This window comes from Ursus arctos, unplaced genomic scaffold (assembly GCF_023065955.2).
Source record: "Ursus arctos isolate Adak ecotype North America unplaced genomic scaffold, UrsArc2.0 scaffold_7, whole genome shotgun sequence".
Classification (NCBI taxonomy): Eukaryota; Metazoa; Chordata; class Mammalia; order Carnivora; family Ursidae; genus Ursus; species Ursus arctos.
In genome coordinates this window covers 31,921,856-31,948,036 of record NW_026623089.1, presented here as the reverse complement: position 1 = coordinate 31,948,036, position 26,181 = coordinate 31,921,856, and the positions used below count along the sequence as shown (strand labels likewise).

Sequence of the window (26,181 nt, the reverse complement as noted above, 5' to 3'; positions counted from 1 at the left end):
GGGGCATGGAATAGAGCTTGGTTGGTAAAATCCCCATCGAAGGTCCATGATGTTGGGACACAGTAAAGACGATAAAGAGCCAGTTTTCACATCATATGCTACTTTTTCATGGTGCACCAAACTGTGAACATGGCCTGAAGCTTCCACAGAATTCCAGCATCTGCTCCGGGAAACCAGAGCTGCTGCCTTTCTCTCTAACCTTGCCTTTGACCATAAAAGGACATTTCATTTAGGCAAAGAAATGCAATTGTCTCCCCAGCCTCCTCTCCATTCGGACTTACACATTGCAGCGACAGTTAACAAGCAGTTATAATAAATTATAGCTTTATGAGAAAGTATCAGAGGGCTTAGCTGGACTTTGGAAGCTGTCTTCAGTTTCTCTCTCCATTTTTTCTTATTATTTCTCATTGTCTTGCCTCATTCTCCAGCTACATGTAAAGAAGTATTCTCTAAGTGATAATGTCAGTAAGTGAATTTTCAAACCATACAGTTGCATAATGATTTACAGTGTTTAAAAGTTCTCACTCCCTGCTTTTGAATGATCTCGTGACAGAATGGAAACCATTTCACACATAAGGAAATGGAGGTTCACAGAGGTTAAATCATGACAAGGTGAGACATAGAAAGAACTACGTCTGTGGCTTTCCGGGCAGTGTTCTTGCTCCATCCTGTGCTCCCCAGGCTGGTGCTGAGCCAGCCCTCGTGGACACTGGTGCCCAGCACTGTGGGGGAAGCAGGCAGCAGCAAGCAGGAGAGAACTTGGGCAGGCTGCTGAGTGCCACAGTGTCGTATGGCTAGGGCTGGGGAGGCTGGGAATGCCCATATGCGATTTCAGATGTGTATGAGGGGCGCCGGAGTGGCTTAGTCAGTTAAGCATCCAACGCTTGATTTCAGCTCAAGTCATGATTTCAGGGTCCTAGGATCAAGCCGCACGTGGGGCTTCCTGCTAAGCATGGCATCTGCTTGTCCCTCTCCCTCCTCCTCTGCCCTTCCCCCTTTGCACCTTCCCCTGCTGGCACACTTTCTCTCTCTCTCTCAAATAAATAAATAAAATCTTTAAAATGTATATGAAAACAGGCTGTAGAGACCTCAGGAATAAATATTTCATAAGGGCTGATGGAAGAGAAACATTTTGAAGAATAAGGGGGATAAATTAGAAGGGAAGGCTAACAAGCATTTTCTGATGGGGAGAATACAGCAAGCTCTCCTGTATAATGGCTCTGTGGGGAGGAGATTCTTTTTTTAAAAGATTTTATTTATTTATTTATTTGTTTGTTTGTTTGTTTGAAAGAGAGAGGGAGAGAGCAGGAGCAGGGGGAGGAGCAGAGGGACAGGGAGAAGCAGACTTCCTGCTGAGCAGGGAGCCCGACGTGGGGCTCGACCCCGGGACTCCAGGATCATGACCTGAGCTGAAGGCAGACGCTTAACCAACTGAGCCACCCAGGCATGGGGAGGAAATTTTTGAAATGACTGACGTGTGTCTGCTAAGATAACAAATCGCATGTAAAGTGTTTAGGTTGACCTGGTGCATAGTGACACACAGTACATATTTACTGCCTGAATAAATGAATTCAGCAGTTACTGAATACAAACATGTACTAGCATAGGTGATAGATTTGGGCTATAAGTATTTCCAAGTATTTCATTCTGTGGAACTAGTGAGATAAATACGCAGTTTGCCTACTATTCAAAGTCTGCAAACTGCCTTCCATGACCTCTGATCTCTTCTGCCTGCCTGCCTTTTATAGTTTTTTTGTCTTCTAGGCTCTCAGGCTGTCAGGATCACATCTTGCTGTGGTCAGTATGCCCTCCTGGGACACCTGCTGGATTTGAAATCGGACAGACCTGGCTCTGCCACAAATTAGATGACTTTGGACAGCTCATTTAACTTCTGTAAACCTCTGTGCCCTAATTTGTAAATCTGTAATTGAAACTACTCTGCCTGATTGAAAAAGATTAACATGAGACTTATGCCAAACATATAGACAATATGTAAAAAAAAAAATGCTTAGTAAACTATAAAGAGCTACAAGTGAGGCCATTCTTCTGGTCATAACCTATGCCTTCTAATGTGGGCAGAAAACTCCTGAAAATAAGTAAGCTCTGAGTGAGGCTCCAAGGAGCTCCTCTTAAAAGTGATGCTTATTGCATAGTTATGGAGGTATTTTATGTGTCCATTAGAACCTTTTTTGTTTTTTTCATGCTTGTTTGCTTCCTGCTTTTCAAGATACAGATCATAAATTGTCAGATGAATTACCACCCAACCCCACTCTCCAACTGGTTAAATGTATTATAATCAACACAGTGATATATTACATAGCTAAATCTCTAGGAATTGACATGAAGTGAACACCACAATCTTTTAAGTGGGGACAAAAAAGTTGCAGAACATTACAGGGAGTTTATGTAATAAAAATAGACAGTAACTCTCCCCTCCCCAACACCCATAATGTAACACATGAGGTCCAAAGACATCAGTCCTGAAAACTGTAGGAACCATGATAGCAAGACTAATGAAATGATTGAGGTGAGCCTGGGGGGCTGGTTGGCAAGAAGCCCTAGGAACCAGTCCTTTCTGGTCCTGGCTGCAGTTTGGTGCCACCTGATGGCAGCTATCCATTCTGACATTAATATCAATGGGGACAATTCTGGGTCCTATGGCTGGTTGGAACCTCCAGGATAGTGGCAGCGATTCTTGGATTTTTCTGGTTAGTTAGCACCATTTCAGTGACTTGATCTGAGGAGATTAGGCCTGGAGACTGTTGGAGATCAAAGGACCTTCCTGCTGAATGCTCACTTCCTGAGATGGTTGCCCTCCCCCTTCACACCTCCCCCTTGCAGAAGATAACTGTAAGCTACCTTTCATTTGAGAATGGGGCTAACAAAAAACAGGAGCCATTCAATGATCATATTATATCTAAATTCACATAATTCCAGGGTTTCATGGTATATATGTGTTCACACACAAAAAAATACATAGATTCATAGCAGATGTTTAGAAGCATATAAAACCTAACAACAGTGGGGTTTTTGTGGAGAATGAGATGGGGGGGAAGCTGATAATGGGGAAAGTTTGGCTTTTTATTGATATGTTTCTATACTATTTGAAAAATTTTAATAAGATTCATATATCTATAGATATATCTGAATATATATTTAATATATAGTTACATGTGTAAAATTTACTGAAAGCCAGGTCACCAAAAGCCAATTAACCTGATGACCAATTCTCACAATTATTGAGAGTTTTGTTGATATTCGTTTCAGTGTGTCCCACCTCCAGCCATTGTTTCAGCCTTTTCACTTCTGGTTCTGTTCGTCCAGCCTGGCTGAGGGTCAGTTTGCATGTTTCATTGCTCAGATGTCTAGCATTCCTTAAATGCCCAAGGCCTGTGCAGGGAACGGATGGGTTCTCTTAAATGTAACTTACTGTGTTCTTATTTGGTTTTTGGTCACTGGTATGTTGTCCTTTTACAAATTTACTTACGGTTGACTTGGACTCAAAATCCACAGGTAGTAGGAGCAGATCGACCGGCTCATTGTGAGCCTGACCTTATCAGTCTGTCAACATCCACAGAAATACCTACATTACTTTTTCCTCAGAAGACATGGATATCCTTGTAGAATCGCTTATGAACTATTAACTAGTGTATGAAACGGAAAGCTGAGAAATAGCTTCCACATTGCCCAGATACAGCTCACGTTTTTTCTGGGTTTTTCTTTCTAGCTCTACATCATCTTACCATTTACTCATATTTTTCTTCTTTTTTAACATAGAACCTAGAAGAGAGAAGCATTGTTCAAGATGACAAAGAGGTGATCTTGAGCTCAGAGGAGGAGAGTTTCTTTGTCCAAGTGCACGACGTTTCTCCAGAGCAACCTCGAACAGTCATCAAAGCGCCCCGTGTCAGCACCGCGCAGGACGTCATTCAGCAGGTGAAAGCCTCGCCCTTGCTCGCCTCAGTCTGCTCTTCAGTGTAAATCACTGGGACAAATCAGATGTCAGCTCATTTTATGAATGAAGCTGTAGAACAATGGGGATCTGAAAAGGGAGAGTGTGCCTCTAGGTTGGAACATGCTAGTTCATTCCTTCACTTGCCTAGTATCTATCATGAGTCTGGCTCTCTGTGGAAGTGTTGATAACAGATTTAGGAGGGGGCTCCACAGAGTGGTAACTTCATTGTCCCAGAAACGCCCAAGCCAGTCCCTGGTGACTGTTTCTCAGAGATCTTACAGAGGGCATGCTGGAGGCCTTCCCTGGCCCTCTCCCTCCTCTAAGTCATGCTTCTGTTTACAGGGTTTCAAAGAACTATCTCCTTCCTTCAAGCCTTGTCATGGTTTGTGTTTATTAAGTACCCATTTGAGAAGTGGTGTAACATCATGGTTAACAGCGCTGACTCTAAATCAGATTGCTCCAGGTGCAAATCCCGGCTCTCCTTCTTAGTGCCTCAGTTACAGTGGTGTGCTGGTAAACGGGCCCTCTTAAGGGGAAAAAAAAAAGGCCCAATTGACTTTTATTATTTGTCAGTTTCTGTTGTGTGGATACTCCCACCACGTCTGATTTCACTGGCCTATTCCAGCTGGCTCCAGCACACGGTATTATATACTGTGTGCTAAGTTACTACATCCGCAATGTGGAGATGGTATAATAGTCCTTTCCACACACAGTTGTTGTGAAGATTAAGTCAGTAAATATACGTAAGGTGTACAGTGCCTAGCCCCTGCTGAGCACTATTTAAGTGCTATTTGCTATTACTGCACGATGATGTGGTTAATATTTGCCTCCTTAATAGAGTTTGAACTCCAGGAGAACCCAGACAATGTGTCTTTTTTTTTTTTCATCTTTATCTCCCCAAAGTATAATACAGTATCTAGAACACAGAAGGCCCTCACTAAACATTTGATGAGCAAATAAATGTATAAACGAAAGATGATCTTGTACTAAATGAGAAGTGAGACCAGGTAAATTACTAAAATGCCTTCCTCATCCCAGACCCTGTGATAGAGAGGCTCCAGCGGGTCAGGATTCTGTCCTTCCTGGTCTGTGTGACCTTCATGTCTATGAGCTTTGGTGCATGTAGAAAACCCAGTTGACATCCTTATTCTGTTACTCATTAACTGTGCAGTCTCTTGGGTCTGCTTAATCTCTATACATTTAAGTTTCCTTGTCTGAAGATGAGGTAATAATACCTAAATCATGGTCTCCTGTGAAGCCCAATCAGGTAACATGGGAAAGCATGTTATAAGCAACAGCTATGCAAATGTAAGCTGAGGAATGGGACGATGCAATCTGAGAAAGAGCCCCTCCTTCTCTAAAAGTCTGTGACATTTTCTCACCTTCAAGTGTCATTCAGATTGAATGCAAGCGTTGGAGGTACTGTGTCTGTATTCAGTGGACCATAACTTCTCTTTCAGACCTTATGCAAAGCCAAATATTCCTATAGCATCCTGAGCAACCCCAACCCGAGTGACTATGTGCTTCTGGAGGAGGTGGTGAAAGACGCTACCAAGAAGTCTTCCACCCCAAAGTCCTCCCAGCGGGTCCTTTTGGATCAGGAGTGTGTGTTTCAAGCCCAGAGCAAGTGGAAGGGTGCAGGAAAATTCATCCTTAAGCTAAAGGAGCAGGTACAGGTAAAGTCCAAAGTTCTTTTGCTCTCTCCACAAAGCATTTGATACTCGTAACCACATAGTAATCAAATCTGGGAACTTGTGAAATCTAGGAGAAAGTTTCGGAGTCAAGGGATATAGTTGGGAGAAAATGGGGCTTCACTTGTGCTACGTGAAAAGAAATGTACTCCCTGCTGTGGGTAAGCAATCTTGAGAGGAGGACTCCCTCAGCACTTCTTCCCAAAGCTCTGCCTACTAGAGGAAGAGGAAAGGGCTCCATGATAGCGTGGCAGGTGACTGGGGATCCTGGCTTTCACCTTATACCCATGGAAGGTTCTTTTTTTCCACAGGCATCCCGAGAAGACAAAAGAAAAGGCATTTCTTTTGCAAGTGAATTCAAGAAGTTCACTAAATCAACTAAACAGCCCCGAGGACTCACGTCACCTTCTCAGGTCTTAGCCTCAGAAGGTGTCCAAAGCAAGGAGGAGAAACCAGTGGGCAGCTTGCCTTCCAGTGACACCACAGACTACCGACAATAACCAAGGTCGGCACGTTTTACCAGGTAGACCGAGTCATTGCACCATTCTGAAATGGGGGCCCACTTACCCTACTGTGTAAGGCATAGCAGGCCCAGAGGACGATGTCCCCTGAAAGCAGATAGGAATCGTACCTAAAAACAGGAAAAGGGCTCTGAAGATCCATGTACCTTCAGCATTTTAATTTTAAACAACTGGTTTTGTAGATAACCAAACGAAGGCCCCAAGAGGACAAGCTACTTGCCCAAACTACTACATCAGCCTTATTTTATCAGTGCCGTATCGGTCACTAACACAAATATTCTCGAAGGACTGCTGTGGGTCATTCAGCTCTCATTCCTTTGGATGCCTAGTTTCATGCTGTCCATTTTGAGGTTTGATTTAGCCTCAACAACCTCACCTTGGTTGGCCTCAATTAAAGAATAAGAATCTCATCACATCGCATTCAGGATGTGATGGTTAGAAAGAAAGCAAAATTGCGTAACAGCCTTTATATCTGGAAACTGTGGTAAAGTCAGCCTTTGGTTGCCCACCTGCTGCTTGGTATCCACAGAGTAAACGTCATTCCATCTTCAAACAGATTACATGGAACCCAAATTGAGAAAAAAAAAAAAGAGGAAGAAGAAGAAGAAGAACATGAGGAAACCAAGCATAAATTGTTTTTTTTTTTTTAATTTTATTTATTTGTCAGGGAGAGAGAACAAGCAGGGGGAGCAGCAGGCAGAAGGAGAAGCAGGCTACCTGCTGAGCAAGAAGCCCGATATGGGACGTGATCCCAGGATCATGACCTGAGCTGAAGGCAGACACTTAACCGACTGAGCCACCCAGGCGTCCCAGATTGTTTTATTTCGTAATGAACCCAAGGGATTATGAAAGCCACTCCTTGCCTGCGCCACGTGCCCTAAACTTGAGAGACTGCTCGCATAGCGAAGGCATGGCTGCTCACACTGCAGGGCTTCATCGTCTGCCTTTATCACAGTCAGGAATTTCTTGTATCAAATTGTAGAAGCTCGCAATTAAAGAATTCATTGATACCCTTTTGGCAGGACTGAATCTGATTTATAAGAGCTCAAAAGAAGCCCCCATACCCTGAGCCCACGTTTCTACACTGAAGGAGAAACTCCTAAAATAACCGGTGCCCCCTTCGAGGCATACAAAGCTCCTTCAGAACAACAGGTGGGACCAAATCCAGGAAACCCCCTCCTTGAGAGTATCGACGTATCCACCTGTCCTGAGAGGTTCGAGCCTATTTAGGTTCTGTGTGGAAAGGCTCGTGTGAAGGAACTCGCGGAACCAGGGCCGCATCCAGGTCTCCCGTCGGGTCATAGTGAATCCGCGCAGAACGGCGAAGCCGTGAGCTGCGCCGCACTCGGAGGAGGCTCGGCACCCGTTCTCTGTTGAGATCCTTCTGGAATCGTAGTGTTTACAGGTTCTGGACTCACTTTCTTTCCTGCCCCAGGTCCCTGAGACGGTCAGTGCCTTCTCCAAAAGCCGAGTGAGCTTTAGGACGAAGCGCCAGTGTGGAGCGTCTCCGGCTGCCTAGAGAATGCCTCGCGTTGGTAGTGGGGCCGTGAGCACGCGCCGCTAAGGACAGTAATGAAAACTTAAAATACTGTCGCCGCGATCAAGACCTTTTAGCCTCAAATAAATGCCAGATGTCAGGTTATACATACCCCTATGTGATGACCGCCGTAGCGACGCTGGCGTCACGCTACGCAGACTGAGCCCCCGTGGAGCCGCAGGATTACGTCACCGGAAGTCTGACTGACTTGCTACGAGCGTTATTAGGAGCGCGGAGGGCTGATTCAGAACCCCCCCGGCTGGCCTCGGCTTTGCTTAAACTTCGAAGTTGTTCTTTAACAACAGCCGTGGGTGCATCTATGGGAACCTGAATGTCATGTTCTAAACTCCTTTACAAACGGCGTCCTCAAAAAGGGGCGCTTGTGAGAACAGACTTTCTGGTCTCACGGAGAAGGCAAGTTTAGTGTTTTCACTGCTTTCTGAGAACATAAGGTTTCATGTTCTAAAACTTCCACGCGTAAAGTTTTAAGAGTTACCCCATAATAATTTAAGAACTCCTAAACAATTATTTACCTTACTGTTATCTGAAATAATGCAGAGTTGAAGAAATTCCACGTTTTAGAAAAGTTGAAGTTGATCTGATTGGATTTTTAAAATCTTTCTAAAGGCTGGGGTGTTCCAGGGCAGAAACGGGTTCACGTTCCACCTCCCAGGAACATCGTGTTAGGACACTGCAAGTTTATTCTTTATTTTTCTTTTTTAAAGATTTTATTTATTTGAGAGAGAGAGAGAGAGCAAGAGCACAAGCACGGGGGACAGCAGGCAGAGGGAGAAGCAGGCTCTGCTGAGCAGGGAGCCCGATGCGGGACTCAATCCCAGGACCCGGGGATCATGGCTAGAGCTGAAGGCTGATACTTAGCCGACTGAGCCACCGGGGCACCCGACACTGCAAGTTTATAGCCAAGAGCCTCTCCTCCAAAACCAGCCACTGGAGTTGTGGGTTTCTCTTGGTTGAACAACACTAAACCCTTGCTTGCTACACTGCAGATGTTGCTGCTCCTTCATTTTAAATATACTCACAAGCCTATGTATACCACTTTACAGGTGAAGATCTTTTGGTAAGAAGTTAAAGTCAAGAGTGAACATAGTGGAAACAAACAGAATTTCCTTACCTTCATCACACTTAAACTGGAAATTGATGATCTCTGAACTGAAGCCTTCTTCACACATGATGTGAGGTCCACACTGAGGTCAAGCAAAATGGCACAGGGCTACCTACCACCCAGTCTCCTGATGAATGCAGCAAAGAAGCCCAGGAGATTGCCATTTTATAAATGTCAGCAGTCGGAACATTGCTAAGCTTGCAGTAACAGACTCAGAACAAAGGTCAGCAAACTTTGTCCAAAAAGGGCCAGACCGTAAGGATTATAGGATTTCCGGGCCCTGTGGTCTCCGCTGCAGCCACTCAGCTCGGCTGCGAACAGTGCAAAAGTGGCCACAGACCATACAGACGTGAGTGAGCGAGGCTGTGTTCCAATAAAACCATTTACAGATGCTAAAATTGCAATTTCATATAATTTTCACATCACTACTAATCCTCTTTTGGGTTTTTTTTTTTTCAATCACTCAAAAACGTAAAAACTATTCTTAGTTCAAGAGCCACACAAAACCTGGTAGCAGGCTGGATTTGGCCCAGGGCCATAGTTTGCTGACCCGACTTAGAAAACTGGGAGCAAGAGCCACAGAGGTCTGAAAACCAGCAAGCTAGTTTAGTCATACACTTCACGGCTGACGATCGGAAGCTTTGGGGCATTGCAAATGTAAATACATCCTGTAAGATTCATTAAAAAGTAATTCGATGTAGTTTCTATGTTATGCACCATAGTGGACTCTTCTTTAGCATTTCTTTTTACGTAGAGAATGATGTTGGGGTTTTAAAAAAGTTTATTGCTTATGTATTCACAGATTATTCCACTTTTGGTTTTCACAAACTGAATTTAGAATGATGTATAAATTAATATTTTCTGAGGTGTGGAATCTTAACAAGAAATTTAACCATTTCCTAAAGCAAAAGTAGATTGAGTTGTTGTTCAAATTTATTTATTTTGCAATTTGTACTGACACTGTACTTATATATTTATTATACATAACTTTCTTGATATCACTTATGGATTAGAAGTATTAGTGGTTCTGTCTCACTATTTGAAGACAAATCTTTAAAAAAAAAAAAAAAGTATGCTCCGAATACCTGACATGGGCCAGAATGTCATGTTAAAAAAAAGCTTCATTTTCATTTCTGATTAACTGAAGAGTTATGGATCCAAGTCATAATTGCCATTTAAGGTAAATTATCTTTAAAATCTTGCTGTATAAAACTATCACGTAAGTGTAAAGGATTCTTCTTATTCTTGGTACGAAGCAAATTATGAATTTTAAAATGGAATGTGTGTTCCCCTAAAGTAAAATCCAAATTTTATTTCTACTGATATTAAATTTTTTTCTTCAAATTATAAAGCACACGAAAAATCCTTTTTCTTTGAGAAGTCTTTTACCAATTATAAAAATGAATAAAACAGTACCCAGTTCTTTGCATATTCTAAAATTGTAAGTGTTAAAAATACACCAGACAGCTTTCACGTTATTGGAAGTTTTTACTGATTCAAAGCCTTAATGCTAGAACAGCTACCATTTGCTTTTCAACAGAATTCAAGCTATTCCAGTTGGATGTGGTTTGCCCAGTGCTATGGGTTTCTTTTCAATCTATAAGAAATGCACAATACTGCCCCATTTAAAAAAATATTCCAGAAACACTTTATCATGCTTCTATAAATTTGGCATCTTTTCCTCTGGTTTGGCTTATCGTGTATTGAAAACTGAGGTACTGGCCTAACTGGCTAGAGTCAAAAATGAAGCAAGACTGGTCTCTTCAGGTTTAGCCCTTGGCCTTGACTCTAAGCTCCAGCCCCGCCCCACCCCACCATCTGTAACACAGTTGATTTGGCTGCAGGACAGAATCTGAAACTCCCTGAGACTAAAGTGAGACTAGGTTTTACAAGTGAATGTATTGCCTGTGTTGAACCCAACTTAGTTGTTCATTGCATTTTGAGGTGAAAGCACATCCTCCATTATATCTGAGTCTTTGGGACTTTCTGAAGGACACATTGCTCAAAATGTAAAGGGTCCACTCTATTACAACTAACCGGCACAACTTGGTGTTTGCCAAATATATGAAATTTGTATTTGTAGCTTCTGAACTATCTAGCTATGTTATAGTATACCAAATGAAAGGAATTATCCTAGTTAGAATAAATTGAAAACAGCCACCCAGACTCTACCCATTACCACTTCCTGCTTTCCAGACTGCTAAAAATCTGGGTAGCAGACTTGTAGCAGTACAGTATTTGATATGGAAAAGAATCTAAATATGCAAACTAGGTTTGTGACAAGATTTTGAGGAAAAATATTTTAAGACGTGTCACTAAAAACAAAGGAGCATGAGTTCTGTTACTGTTCAGCTGATGAAAAAAGAATAGGTAAGAATCCAACGTGGTCTTTGATGCCTACAACCTACAGCTCTCTAGATGACCGCCTTGGACCCCTTGCAGTTGCTTCTCTCACATGAGCAGCAAAGTGAAAAGAGGTGAACACCTGGACCCTCCAGAAAGTTATTAGAAAGGGAAGACTGCCTCTTACACGAAGTCCATTCTTGGGTCAGTATTCCCAGGATACAGTGTGCTGTTAACAATGTATACATTCTTGGCCATCTCGAAGTGTCAGCATCCTAAGGAATCTTTGGCTGATGGCTGAAGATTCTGACATGGGATGACCTAAACGTTCCTGAAATACTGAGTCTCTATGGTTACCAAGTTATTCATATACATCTCTTAGATCCCAAATAGACTATGCTCAAGCAGGTCTGAGACCTTTCCTAGGTCTCTGAACTTGGAACTGATTCACTCTGACGCTGAATTGTGTACGTTGTATTTTTTTAAATGTTTTATGAATGATCTTAGTATGCAAACCATGAAGACTGAAGCTGTGTCTTACACCATTACCCCCACTTCACTTTTAAGTGCCTAGCACAGTGCTAAGCACACAGTAGGTGCTCGATATTTGTCTAGTTAAAAAAAAATGTATTAAGGCTGTAGCTTGTTATAGCCTCAGGGTGTGTGTGTGTGTTACTGTTAATGACTAGGATATTTTGAAACTCATCAATACAAGCCATATAAGTTTATGCACAAATAGATTTCATTCTCAAATTCATAGAGAGTATTCAAATGCTAGATGTATAATTTTATGGTCCCACTGTGATTCTCTATATGTGTAACTAGAAGGTTAAAAGCATAATACAAGAGTGAAATAGTTGATGGAATTCTACTTTAAAATTGATTTTTCACCTAAACTACAGTTTCTGCAGCCAAAGTGAAATAAAAAATGTATTTGTATATGTTTGGAAAATAAATGATTTGTGACATGTATTGGTCACTTGTGCTCTGATGGGGAAAGACCCTGTCGTCATCCAAAACACTATTCATAACATTTCAGGACTCTGTTTTATATCTAAAATGTGGATTAAAAGCAAATATTTGTATGTTAAATCATACATTCTCCTTAAAAAACCACTTTTAAAAATCACATATGAGAATATGCTAAAAGATTAACATGCACTGTTAAGCTATCTCCCCCATTATGCAGGAGTAATAAAGGAACTTTCTATTTTCATTTACATCGTGAGGGAAAAATTTAAGCTCTAGACCAAAAGAATTGGCTTCTATAGCTTTGAAGACATGAAGAGACCTATTTAGTTGGGACTGTGTGCATTTTTTTTTTAATTCTCACATCATAAGAACAGGAAGCAAAAAAAAAAAAGAAAGAAAACTGTTTTATTCAATTATTCTCAGAAGAGAATATTCATAACCTGGTTGTTACAAAAACTTATTTCACAGGCCATTCCTACAATATGGCAATAGCTTAGGTAAAATACTGCTTTTTAATTATATTCATAAGAATAGGACTGTATCTGTAAAAAGACGATGATGACGAAGGAAGAAGAGGAGGAGAAGGAGGAACAGGAGATAGAGAAGGAAAAGAAAAAAAGCCTTCAACAGGCACTGTTTATCCTTAAAACAGAGTCAAGTCTTCAACTTGGTTTTTCCACCCAGGAGCAGTTCTTCCCCCATCACCATCCAGAACACGGCAGAAAACACAAAGAACTTTGAAGAGACTAGAATCACATTCAAACTTTTTTTGAAAGTAGCCATAATGAACACTCTCGTTCTTTTTTAAAAAGATCAAATTAGGTTACTTCTTAAAGTGTATCATTCAGCCAAAGACAATGGACCTGGTGTCCAATTTCAAGCCATTTTTTCTTTTCTCAAAAATCCTCCTGAAAATATACTCAAATATAAAATTTTTCTCATTTCCATCTACAGTGTTGCAACAAAAATATATTTCATTTGAAAGAGTTTTGGCTATAAAGAGTAGTTGAATGGTAAAAAACAATCTCATGGTCTTGATTTTTCTGTGCTCTATGCCCTTATTTTAATCTAGCAATTGTAATCCAGTTAAGTTCACTCCAAAGATTTTTTTAAAACTGTAACTTAAGATGTATAGTAAGTTTTTTGTTTTTTGGGTTTTTTGGGAGGAGAGAGCGCAGGGGGTTGGATCAGAGGGAGAAAGAATCTTAAGCAGGCCCCACACCCAGCACGGAGCCCAACATGGGGCTTGATCTCACAACCCTGAGATCATGAGCTGAGCCAAAATCTAGAGTCGGACACTCAACCAACTGAGCCACCCAGGTGCCCCAAGATATACATTAAGTTTTAAAAAGGCAATGTCATTAAGAAACTCCCAAATATGGGGGCAGGGGGCTTTCGATTCTCTTTTCTTAATGACAATTTCAGAACTGGGGCAGAACCCTATGTGCCACGCAAAGGGTAAGTCTTCCTCCTCTGTTAATTTTCTTAGGACGTTTCCCTTGTATAAAAAGAGAATGTCCTAAATTAACAGCAGGTCTCTATGTGCATCTAAACGAACACAAATACATAAGAAAGTCCACTGACGACTCCTCCTTCTACTGTAGTGATGTTTTCAAACATTTGCTGAAATCCAGAGGCAAGTGAGTAGCTACTTCACTGCAATGTCTTTTGATTAGTTGATTTAAATCTTCATTCAAAAATGAATCCCCTTGTGAAACTTCACTCTGAAAAGATATTAAAAGTGACTCATAAAGGTCTTATGTCATAAGCAAAAGCCAAGCTATGAGCGAAACTGAAAATGGCAACAGCAGACCCTGAACCATCACATGAAACCTGATAACGACGAGCACTGGGTCAGGTCCAGGACGCACCCTACACTGAACAGTCTTGCACAACCCCCCAGCCTACCATCAACTCCTAAACATGAAAAAAAAGATCTATAATACAACTAAGCAAGTTGGAGTCAGTTAATAAGAGACATTTAGTTTTTATTTCATCTTTAAAAAAAAATAATGAAAAAATATCACATACCTTCCTTTTGGAACATGAAGATTTAACAGGAGGATTGAATGTCATTTCAGCCATGCTGTATGTCTCAAAAAGTTCTGCAGCAGACCTATAATCACAGAAGGGATGTAACACATCACCATATCTGTATAACCTGAAAATAATTAGACTGCACCCAAAGAGGACTCATTATTCTAAACCCAAAGAGTAAGGTATACATAATCCTGCTCTTGAAACCAAACCAACAAACCAACACACTTGTAAAATAAATCCTAAATTCCCATGTAATGACAGTCTATCCAAGCAAATCTATCTCAGAGAGGCCTGGTATACATTTAGAAATACAGACTGGACAAAGACAAGGCTGAGCAGAAGACCTCCAGCTCAGTGTGATCAAATCCCAACCTGGCCAGTTAATGAACAATATGCAACTAAGTCACGGGGGCAGGACGAGTGAAGCATGGAGTTACCCTCCATGAATTTCACATAGCTCAACCCCTCATTACCCTGGATAAAAGGAGAGGCCATTCAGGACAGACTAAATGCCCACACCCATGGCATGTAAATGAATCCTTAGTGATTTGGGATTGGTTCACATTCCCCGAAGATCAGCAAGGGCCTGGAGGGGCTGCGATTAGAGTCTCATCCCAAGCTCCCATCCTCCAGAGCAAGACCATCAAGAGTCTCCTATCTCAAGCTTTTGGGATAAACCCATTCTTCATCTTCCTCCAGAGAAAGAAACTTCTGGCATAAACGAGGCAGACAGTCAAGATCTGACGAAAACATGCCAGAAAAACATCATGAATAAGAAAATCAACAGATAACTGTTTTCTCCCTTAAAAAAAAAAACAAAAAAACAAAAAAATAAGGCTGAAGAACAGATGGGAAGTTTGAGGGAAGAAAAAAGTAAATGGCCACTTTATCATTTAGTAAGGCCAAAAGTTATCTCTCTTCTATCCAGAAGGAAAACGGTTCATGGAAAACTGGAGTTTCTGCCTCATTTAGAGAGGGAGGAAGCAGCTGACTTCGGCCATGTAAAAATACAGACCTATTTTGCCAAACGTCCCAGAACTTCAAGAGAAGCTGGAACTTCTGGGTGAATTTGTCCAATACTTAACATATAGCAAATAATTCAATTTTTGTTTAAACTCTGAAAAGGTCAGAATATCAGTCTGCTGGCCTACGAGTAACTTGTCTGAGATCTCCAAATTAGAGAAACCAGTGGGCTGCAAATGAGAAAAATCTACAGCAAAATATTAATTCTGAGAGGTGAGTATATTACAAGGGTGTCTTTTATGTCATTTCCTTTTCTGTGTAATTGCCTCATTTTGTAGGGAAAAAGGTCATTATTTTTTCAACTTTTCTGTACTTCTGAAATTTTTCAGAGTAATAACTTGGAAAAGAAACTTCTCTCGGCAGAATCCTTCTCTCCATCTGGAGCATACGGTGGAAGCTCGGAGTACCAGCAGGTCAGGCCACACTGCACCGAGAGGACTGGGAGGCCCCCAGAGAGGAAGTGCGGCCCCTCTGAGTGGCAGTGTTCCAAAGCACTTCTCTCACTCCTCCCATGCTGGCCCTAGCACAACCATTCGGCGGTGGGGAGGAATCTCACTGTGGTTGGACTCATGGATCTTCCCATATAGCAAATACGGCATTATCTTACTAACTGCTGAAGCTGAATGTCAGGCATATGTGTTTTCACTATTCTTTCTACTTACCTGGATGTGCAAAACTTTTTATAACGAAAAAACAAAAAAACATTAAGTGATTATCAAAAACACTCTAACAAAATGTTTTCTCCTTAGAACAATTCAGGAATTTGAAGTGAGACCAAATCCAGATCAATGGGCACTTTGTTTTAAAACCTATCACTTTATAAAGCAGACTTCTCAGCGCGAACAGGGACCAACTGCAGCTTGTGGTCTGACGACTACCTCCGGCTCAACTCCGGTTTGAGCGCTTCCGAGCCTTCAGAGGGGGCTCCGGCGATCAGGTGAGCCGCAAATCTCTGCACGACGGGATGGTAATGTCTCTGGAGGACAAGCAGGACAGCCAGTTTTGCACAGGTCAGTACTTTATAAAACACTGGCTACAGCAAAGATTTTCTTTAATAAACACTATTTTTAAAAATCATATATGAATATGTAACTCACAATAACCACATACCGACAGAAAAAATATTCTCTTTGCTCACATGATGGCAACATGCCAAGTTAACAGTGACGTAGCTTAGTCTTGCTTTCACAGCATGAAAAAAAAAATCAAGAAGCAATTTCACTTTCGGAGTGAAAAAGTGAGTTCACAACAGGTAACACATTTGAAACTTATTTGCTACGAGTCTCCCTCTAATGCGTCCGCACCGTAGGATCACAACAGTGTCGCCCTCTTGAAACTGAGGGGCTCCCAGAGTTTCCTTGGGCAGGACCCAATACAAATCTTCCGCTCTGAATAATGCTGGGGAAGAGTCCAATCAATAATCTAAACTTCACCCCACAAAAATGTCATTTTCTGCCTCCTTAGTAAATGTACCTCAACATCCTAAAGAACAGTTAAGAGCAAAGTGAAATGTAGACTATTAAAACAGGAATTCTCCAAAAGGCCATCCCAGAACAAAATTACATTGAGGACTCTGGCAATAATAACAACTTGCAGAAAAACCGGAAAACCCTGCTCACATAGGAAGGGCCATCCTTACCCGTAACGCGTGCAATTCCCAAAGCGCAGTGTTCTGAGCATTACAGTACTCGGGTTCATCCAGCTCAGGAAGGAAAACCCCACTTCCCTGAGACTCATTGTCAAGCAACAGATCTGTTTTTGGGAAAGTCTGCAAAGATGTCACATAAAAAGAAGAATTAATGAAATTAGTACTGGTAAAGAATGTTATTGGATTCTGAACTTTTATTTGAATTTAAATTTGATTTGATTTTATGCTTAAATAAGAGCTATAAGTAGGGCACCTGGCTGGCTCAGTGGGTGGAGTGACTCTTGATTTGGGGGGTCATAAGTTCGAGCCCCATGTCAGGATGGATAGAGCTTACTTAAAAAATAAAGTAAAATATTTTTTAAAAAAGAGCTATAAACACATGTACTTTATAGCTGTATTTGTACTGACACACAAATGTATCCATTACCATTACTGTTAAAAAAAATGTTGTAGAATAATGTATACCATAAAAAAGTTGTGTTGTCTGTGTGTGTGTGCTGTGCGTGTTTATATATGAATAAAAAAGTCTGCTGGAAGGAAACCCACCAAATGGTAAAAACGGTTACCTCTGGAGAGTGTCAACAGGGGTGGGAATGCTTTCCTTTTGTAATTTTATATACTTCTTTTCTCACTGGATTTTACCATTTTGCCATTATCACAGTAATAATGAAAATAGGGGAAAAAGATGCAAACAAGACAGCACTGTTGTACTACCAGAACTTAGCTCTACTCCTTTGTATCATTACTTACATGCATTAATATTCTGTTAGTTGCTAAAATGCCAATGCTTGAATTTGGAAGAACGTGAAGAGCAAGGGTACAAAGACGCTTGATGAAAGCAAGGGCTCTCTGCTGAGAAACCTGCTTTCTGCGCTTAGTTAGCATGACGTCAAGGCACTGGAGTAGAATCCTGACACCTTCATTGGTAGCACCTGCAACAGCAGATACACCCCCTTCAGGGCTGTTCTCGTTACTTTTTTTTTAAATTCAACTAGCCAACCGAGAGTACATCATTAGTTTCAGGTGTAGTGTTCAGTAATTCATCAGTTGCATGAAACACCCAACACTCATCACATCCCATGCCCTCCTTAATGCCCATCACCCAGTTACCCCATCCCCCCACCCACCTCCCCTCCAGCAACCCTCAGGTTGGTTTCCTATATTTAAGAGTCTCTCACGGTTTGTCTCCCTGACTGCTTTCCATTCTGTTTTCCCTCTCTTCCCTTATGGTCCTCTTCCCTTATGGTCCTCTGCCCTTATGGTCCTCTGCCCTATTTCTTATATTCCACATATGAGTGAAACCATATGATAACTGTCTTTCTCTTATTGACTTATTTCACTCAGCATAATACCCTCCAGTTCCATCCACATCTATGTAAATGGGAAGTATTCGTCCTTTCTGATGGCTAAGTAATATTCCATTATATATATAAAATATTCCATTATACACACACACACACACACACACACACACCACATCTTCTTTATCCATTCATCTGTGGATGGACATCTGGGCTCTTTCCATTGTCTGGCTATTGTGGACAGTGCTGCTATAAACATTGGGGTGCAGGTGCCCCTTCAGATCACCACATTTGTATCTTTGGGGTAAATACCTAGTATCATTACTTTTTCATTACACAACTTCACTGCACTCCAGAAAAAAACAAGACAAACTGTCATACCTGTCCCAAATCATTTCCCTAACCAATGAAGTGGTGCTAAACTGCTCAGGAGATGGAGAGGGTTCTACCATAGCTCCAGTCAATTCCAGAAGTTCTCTCTCTCCAACTCTTATGTAAGGTAAAATACAGATGGGTGGCCCTCAGAGGCCAATGTTTTAATACGCAAATTCCGATTTCTCATTTTTCATTGACTAGAATACCGGTCACAAGATATTCTTATTAAAAGGTAAGTATTTATTAAAGACACATTATCTAAATGTACATACCTGCATGTAACTTGAACAGTGTTTTATACAGATGTGTATAAAATTTCATCGGATCAATATTGAGAACATCACCTTTGAAATTACAACAAACAGTTAGGTAAGTTACAGCCTCCAAAGGTAAAGCAAACAAAACTTGATTAAGAAAATATTGTACCTTGCCCAGAAAGAATATGGAAAGCAGTTTGGACGCAGTGAAGGCTTTCTCGATAGCTCAGGTCCTTGAAAAAAAGGGAGAAAAGGACATTAAGGATAATAATCACCATTCGTATCTTATGAAGTAGTTCATTAATAGTAACTTACACCAGACTCGATGACAGAATGCAGTACTACCAATAAATCATCAAAAAACTCCACATTTATAAGGTGAGCAAACCTAGAATCAAACAGAGCTTAGTCAATAGGTGACCTAAAAACAGAAATAAAATAGCTAGAAATTAAACTTGACTTTAAAGCCGTATTTTTAATATTCCTTATTTCATTGTTAGTGATGATGCAGTTGGTAGTAATTACTGACACTTCTCATTAATTCAGAATGACCTTTCTAACAATTCTAACTCATCCACAGCTGGACACTACACTCAGCAAGAATATATGAGGCACTAAACAAACTGAAAATATTTCAGAAATACTTCTGCCCGACAAAGCAAGTTGTTAGAAACAAACAACACCCCAAGGAAAGTTCACCAGCTACCCCGTGTTGCTCTAACTCATAAAAGGGCCAAAAGCATCAGATTCTGGAAAAACGGGAAGCAGGGAAAGGGAAAGGGAGAAATAGACTGTTATTTATGGAATATGGAGCCTACTAAAGCTTTAAAAATAAAGTGGAAAGAATAGTGGACCTAATATCTAGTTCAGGCTCTGCAATTAACTGCCTATATAATCCTAGGTAAGTCACTTGTCAGTCCTGGGCCTCTGTTTCTAGAAACAACTGAGATCACTCAGTAGAGTTATAGAGGAATCATCTGACCTACTGAATGTGAGAGCACTCAGTACAGTATAAAATCCTAGGCACTGACCTACTTAAAGCAAGATCTTTCTTCAAAATTAGTGCAAGAGTCTTTGACACTATGTAAATCTTAGAACAAGAAAGAATCTTAAAAGTGATACATTCCCCGTTTTCGAGAATAACTTTTTTGGGAAGCAACTGAGCTATTTTTATCAACATTTAAAATGAGCAGACCCTCTGACCCACAATATATGCACACAGGTGCATAAAGGTATTTCCACTGCAGCATAGGGGCTGCCCAAATAGAAGTATTACTGATCCATAAAATGGAATATTCCAAATGTAAAAAAAAAAAAAAAAAAAAAAAAAAAGGTGGATATAATCATGCCAACATGGAAAGATAACCCAAAGTAACCATTTTATCAAAACAGAAAAGCCAAGTTACAAAACAGTCTACATAGCAGGATTCCATCTGTGTGACAGAAGACAGGCAGACAGACTTATGTACATATATAGGAAGGGAACTTCTAATTTTTAATTTTATATTCTTCTAAATCATTTGAAATTTTTAAGTAAGTAGGTATGACTAAAACTTTTTTATTTCTTATTTTTTTAAAGCTTTTTTAAATAAAGGAATTAGTCATTGAAAAACAAACAATAGGTCCTATCCAATGTAGGAATAATCCCTTCTCTAACCAACCTCTCTCTGAATCTTTTCAATAACAAGGTCCAATTATTTTATAATCCCACTGCCAAAGAGCTCTAGTCATTACAAAGAAATTTCTTATACTAAATAGAACTTGCCTTTTCTCTCTCTTCCCACCGTAAGTCCTATTTCTAAAGCTGTGCTGTCCAATGATGACAGCCACCAGCACACGTGGATATTAGGCATTTAAAATGGGAATGGCCCAAACGGAGATACTCTGTGTAAAATATCCACCAGTTTTCGTGAAAAAAAAATACCAACATCTCAATAACTAATACTGATTGTACATCAAACTATTTTAGATAAACTGAGTGTGATAAAATATGTTAAAATTAATTGTACCAGTTTTTTACTTTTTTAATGTGACTAACGGAAACTTTAAATTTCATAAGTAGTTCACATTATAGTTCTATTGCAATGTTCTACAGGATACTACCTCAAAAACCTGGAAAACTATCACAACCACCGTTATTCTAGTTCGCATCCCCCAACAGAACATACCAAGAGATTTCTCTTTACAGGAAAGATTGCACGGGACTCGAGAAAGGATTTGCAAGAAGGTTAGATCAAACTTAGGAGTCGCCTGCACGGACCACTCAGAAGTCTGACAGTGGATAACTGACCACAGCGCAAAAAGAATCAAGAACTGAGAGAGGAACCTTCGGGACCCCCAGAACTTAGCAAAAGGAAGGAGTTACTGAAGGAGATTTAAAAAATAAAAGGCCTGAGATGAGAAAACTAAAAAAACAGCATTATCAACGGTTTCAAGGAAATGCTGGTAACAAACAAAAAAGGAAAAGGACACAGGGTCATCATTAGTGAACCTTCGTTAACAGTCATGGCTTTTTTGGTCTTATTTATTTAGAAAGAATCGAAAAGGCTTCAACCTACACAGCCCTTACTTGGCAAGGCCTTCTAGAACTGATGGCAGGAGAGGTGACCTCTGGGCAGTCTTCAATATTCTGAAGTAGGTCACAAACACAATATTCAAAGTCTCTGTGTGCTGGCAGAAAAAGCAGACAAAATGACTTGAGTATAACCCCTTACACCCTTTCTCCTGAGTTACCACAACAATGACAGTCAAAGCTCAACCTTTCTGTCCCTTCCCAACCCTCTCCACAATCCAATCTCAGGAGCTTCAACAAAACAGAATGAAGACATGTACCCTGTGATTTCATGAGACCAGCAATGATCACATCGAAGCCTCGGGAGACAAACCAAGATTATACAACTCCAAGTTGAAACAATAATCTCTAGTTAAAACCATTTAACAAAACATTTTAAAAGTGTGAGAGAATGTGAAACTGCCTACCAGTTTAAGTTTCCTCTCAGTGCTCTCTGAAGCTTCTGCCTCCAGAAGCTCTCGCTCTAGTTTCTCTTCTGCTTTCTTCCACTGGAAAGAGACGGAAAGAAAAAGAGCATATAGTGCTGAGCAAAAAGGCAAGCTTCAGAGAGGCATAATATGTACATACTCTGAAACACATACCCTAGACTGTCTGTGAATACAAACACGAGCAAAAGTACACAGATCTGGAGAAGCAGCACACGCACACCAACCCAAGACAGCGGCTGCCTCCCGGGAGAAAGGCAGAACGAGGCTGCGGAGAGGAACAAAGGGGACTCTAACTCAATCGCTGATGGTTTCTTCTCAAGAACAAAACTGAAGTCTGTTAATAATCTTATTGTTAAACCATCTATAACATGGACATTAGTCATCAACAATACTTCCTAAACACATTTACATACAGTGCATAAAACCAGATACTACAGAGAAATTCAACAAAATAGCAGTTTTTTCCACCTCCTTTGCTGTATGAGCAAGCAAATAATGGTTGCTAAGTCGACTGAGGCGCAGGGGACTGACTGGGGGAGAACTTCCTTCCTTCATGCGACGTTAAGGAGCTGCCATGTTCTTAGTGGGTCTTTTCTCTCCCCTTGCAGCTACGTACATGCTGTTTCTAACAGGGATAACCAATTTATATTAGGATAGTATGGTGTAAATAATTAAAATATTTACCTTCATTTATTTCCAATTAAGTCTATTTTGGTTCTTCTGCCCCATTTTCAAAATTTATTAGGCACATTCAAAGATGGATATCCCTGAAAACTATTTTTTTGTTTTGTTTTTATAAGCAATTTGATAACCCTAATAAACTATTCAGAAATGTTTTGAGAAGTAATAATAACGATGCTGGTGGTGGCAATTCATGTTTATACCGCATGCCCAGTATCACACACTTGCTAAGTGCTTTACATACGTCATCTTATCAAGATGCGCAGTGACCCGTGAGGTAGGTGCTATTATTACTGGGTCCATTTCTCAAAATTAAAAAAAAAAAAAAAGTTTCATACTAAATAAACAAGGGGCTGAAATTTCAATCTAGGTTTCAAATACAAGCCAATAAAGAAACGTGGTTCAATTAACAAAAACCCACTTTGCTGCCAAATTTACATAAATATCGCCTTCCTGGTCAAGGAAGGGATCTGTGTATTACAATGAATCTAAGACAATCCGAAGAACAAAAAAAATAAAAGCCAGCACGGCAAGGAAACTTCTTCAACTGCTCTTTTTGCCAATAAATTATCAGTTTAATTAATAAAGCACTTCTTTGCAATAACCGGGAAAAATAAAATTTTCTAAATATTAGGTTTTGACACATTTATGATTGAATTATGATCTCTGCCTGTGCCTACACTATGATTTTAATCTCAAGTCAAACAAAAAAGGAAATCAATCAAACCTTTCTCTGCATTCTTGATAGAGTTTTTCTCTTTTCCTTGAAAGTCATGAACTTTTTTGGTTTATTAATGTCCTCGGTATCTTTTTTCACTTCTACTTCTTTGATTCTTAAGCACAAGAATGTCTTTAACATCTAATATGAAGAAAACACAATATACAATATTTATATTGCCCTCAAAACCTTTATACAGAAAAGCACTTAACAATGTTTTTCCTTCCTTTGTGCCAAAAAAAAAAAACAAAAAAACACCTGAGACATCTTTTATCACATTTCACACAAAGTTCTATTATCTTATTGCTATACATATTCGGTAATCTATGTCTATAACAGGACACTAGTATTTGGCTAAACACACACATTATTTTGCAGTATAATGAGTAGAAGAGAGAACACACTACCGGCATGGGTAGATAGGATTATAACGAGTAGACAGGCCAGAAAAAGGTTTGGACCAGTGTGGAAGGAGAGGATGTAAATTAGGTATTTCTAAACCAGCTTTAATTTACCAGACCTGCCTCCATTTTGTGGTCAGCAGTTCCAGTCTTCATCTTTTTCCCACAATTAAAAATAAATAATAAATAAATTAAAAAAACATGTAGACCAGTGTTATTAATTTTAAGACAAGTTATTTTCCTTTAAGCCAATGGGTCTCCAACTTCAGCAAACATGAGAACCATCTGGAGGGCTTCTTAAAACACAACAGCTGGGCCCCCTCCTGAGTTTCTGATTCACTAGGACTGGAGTAGGGCCCCACAATTTGTATTTCTAATTCCCAGCTGATGCTGGTCCAGGAACCACAGTGAAACTACTGCCTTAAGTCATTTAAGAAATCCAGAAACTACTTTGGAAATTGGTGTTTTGTGTACTACAGCAACCACCCAAGCACAAAGACAAAAGAGGTTCAAAATTCTAACTTTCTCTGGAAGAAACCACTCTACTAACCTCCTTCAGTCACAGCAGCATTCCTGGAAAGAAACATGAGAACTACAGGTTTGTATTATTTTGATGCTACGATATGTATATTTGGAAGAAAGCGGATATTTCAGTTCACAGGGCTTAAAACACAGAATGGAAAAAAGAAAGAATTAAAAGCAGAAACAGCAAACATGAAGTCATTCTAGGTGCCAGGAAGATCAATAGGAGTATTCTATAGTATTCTATGTGCTCATAAAACATTACCTACAAATAAAAAAAATAACTCCAGATTAAAGATGGTCAACTAATCTTTGGCAAGGGCACCAAGAATACACAATGGGGAAAGGATAGGCTCTTCAATAAATAGTGTTGAGAAAACTGGATATCCACATGCAAAAGCATGAAACTGGACCCGTCTTACACCACCCAAAAAATTAACATGAAATATATTAAAGACTTACATGTAAGACCTGAAAGCATAAAACTCCTAGAAGAAAACATAGGGAAAAAGCTCCTTGGCACTGGTCTTAGCAATGATTTTTTTGGATAGGACACCAAAAATACAGGCAACAAAAGCAAAAATAAACAAGTGGGACTACATTAAACAGTTCCTGCACAGCAAAGGAAACCATCAATAAAATGAAAAGACAACCTACTAAATGGGAGAAAATACTTGCAAGCTACGTATCTAACAGAGTTAATACCCAAAATATATGAGGAACTCCTACAACTCAATAGCAAAATACAAATAAGCTGACTTTAAAAACAGGCAAAACACCTGAACAGACAATTTTCCAAAGAAGACATACAACAAATGGCCAGTAGATATACAAGAAGGTGTTCAACTGCACTAATCATCATGGAAATGCAAACCAAAACTACAATAAGAAATCACCTCACGCCTGTAAGAATGGCTATTATCAAAAAGATAATAGGGGCGCCTTGCTAACTCATTCAGAGGAGCATGTGACTCTTGATCATGGGGTTATGAGTTCGATCCCCAAATTGGATGTAGAGATTACTTAAACACATAAACTTTTAAAAAAAGATAAGAGAAAACAAGTATTAGGGTATGAAGAAAAGGAAACCCTTGTATACTGTTGGGAGGAATGCAAACTGGAAGGAAAGCAACATGGAAACTTTAAAAAATTAAAACAGAATTATCCTATGATCCAGTAATCCCACTTCTGGGTATAGACCCAAAGGAAATGAAATCAGTATCTCAAAGAGATATGTGCACTCCCATGTTCACAGCAGCATTATTCACAATACGGAGCAAAGAGGTGGCAACAGCCTACGCATCCGCTAACGAATACAGAACCTGCGCTGTATACATGCCGCGGACTAGTGCTCCACCGCTAACAAGAAGGATCCCGCCACTTGTGACCGTGGAAATGAACCAGAGGACATCACGCTAAATGGAATAGGCCAGACACGGAAAAACAAATACTGTACAATCTCACTTACATGAGGAATCTAAAAAAGTCAAATGCATACTAAAACAGTGGTTGCTGGGGGATGGGGGAATGCAGAAATGTCGGTCAAAGGATACAAACTTTCAGTTATAAGATAAAGAAGCTCTGGGGATCTAATTTATAGCATAGCAATTAGCATTAATAACACTGTATTGTATAATTTGAAATATGCTAAGTAAAGAGTAATTTTTTAGGATTCTCAACACAAAGGTGAGAGGTGACAGATGTGTTATTTAATGTGACCATGGTAATCATTTCATATATGATTGAATCATGTTGTATACCATAAAAAAAATCATATTGTACTACCTAAATATATTTTTTAAAAAACCAAAAATTAAAGAATGTGCTTTATATTCTAGCATCACTAAAATGAAAGTGTTTCCCTATGAGCAAGTTTCATGTACAAGCCTTATTATCTGATCACTCTACAGTTCTCAGTACACTAAATATTTTCTCTTACTTAAAGCACAATATTTATAATTTTAGCTGTCCAACTGAAATTATCAGCTTTGAGGAATGAAAGGGATTTGAAGGAAAAGGCAGACTTGAAATTAGGAAACAAAACAGTAGAAAACATCAGCTTAACAATCAAAA

At 39.9% G+C, this 26,181-nt stretch overlaps 2 protein-coding genes across 7 annotated transcripts in view; one reads left to right on the top strand and one right to left on the bottom strand.

Moving 5' to 3' along the window:
• Positions 1-12,142, top strand: part of PLCE1 (phospholipase C epsilon 1) — a 305,344-nt gene extending 293,202 nt beyond the window's left edge. For 3 of the 5 annotated variants that reach the window (XM_044378042.3, XM_026481688.4, XM_057308854.1), the window contains exons 30-32: positions 3,778-3,936; positions 5,416-5,631; positions 5,958-12,142. In XM_044378042.3, the coding sequence (XP_044233977.2) occupies positions 3,778-3,936; positions 5,416-5,631; positions 5,958-6,146 (564 nt within the window). In that variant the 3' untranslated portion in view covers positions 6,147-12,142. The remainder of the gene's footprint in view (positions 1-3,777; positions 3,937-5,415; positions 5,632-5,957) is intronic. The other 2 variants (XM_026481690.4, XM_026481691.4) reach the window with 2 other exon arrangements.
• A 386-nt stretch (positions 12,143-12,528) lies between these two features.
• NOC3L (NOC3 like DNA replication regulator) overlaps positions 12,529-26,181 on the bottom strand; it is a 28,862-nt gene continuing 15,209 nt past the window's right edge. Inside the window, exons 11-21 of one of the 2 annotated variants that reach the window (XM_026481693.4) lie at positions 23,195-23,326; positions 21,766-21,846; positions 21,356-21,456; positions 19,102-19,174; positions 18,956-19,019; positions 18,802-18,873; positions 17,604-17,785; positions 16,845-16,973; positions 16,084-16,181; positions 14,174-14,258; positions 12,529-13,866 (exon numbers count right to left, since the gene is read on the bottom strand). In XM_026481693.4, coding sequence (XP_026337478.1) covers positions 13,738-13,866; positions 14,174-14,258; positions 16,084-16,181; positions 16,845-16,973; positions 17,604-17,785; positions 18,802-18,873; positions 18,956-19,019; positions 19,102-19,174; positions 21,356-21,456; positions 21,766-21,846; positions 23,195-23,326 — 1,146 coding nt within the window. In that variant the 3' untranslated portion in view covers positions 12,529-13,737. Of the gene's footprint in view, positions 13,867-14,173; positions 14,259-16,083; positions 16,182-16,315; positions 16,388-16,844; positions 16,974-17,603; positions 17,786-18,801; positions 18,874-18,955; positions 19,020-19,101; positions 19,175-21,355; positions 21,457-21,765; positions 21,847-23,194; positions 23,327-26,181 lie in introns of those variants that run through there. The other variant, XR_006408041.3, reaches the window with a different exon arrangement.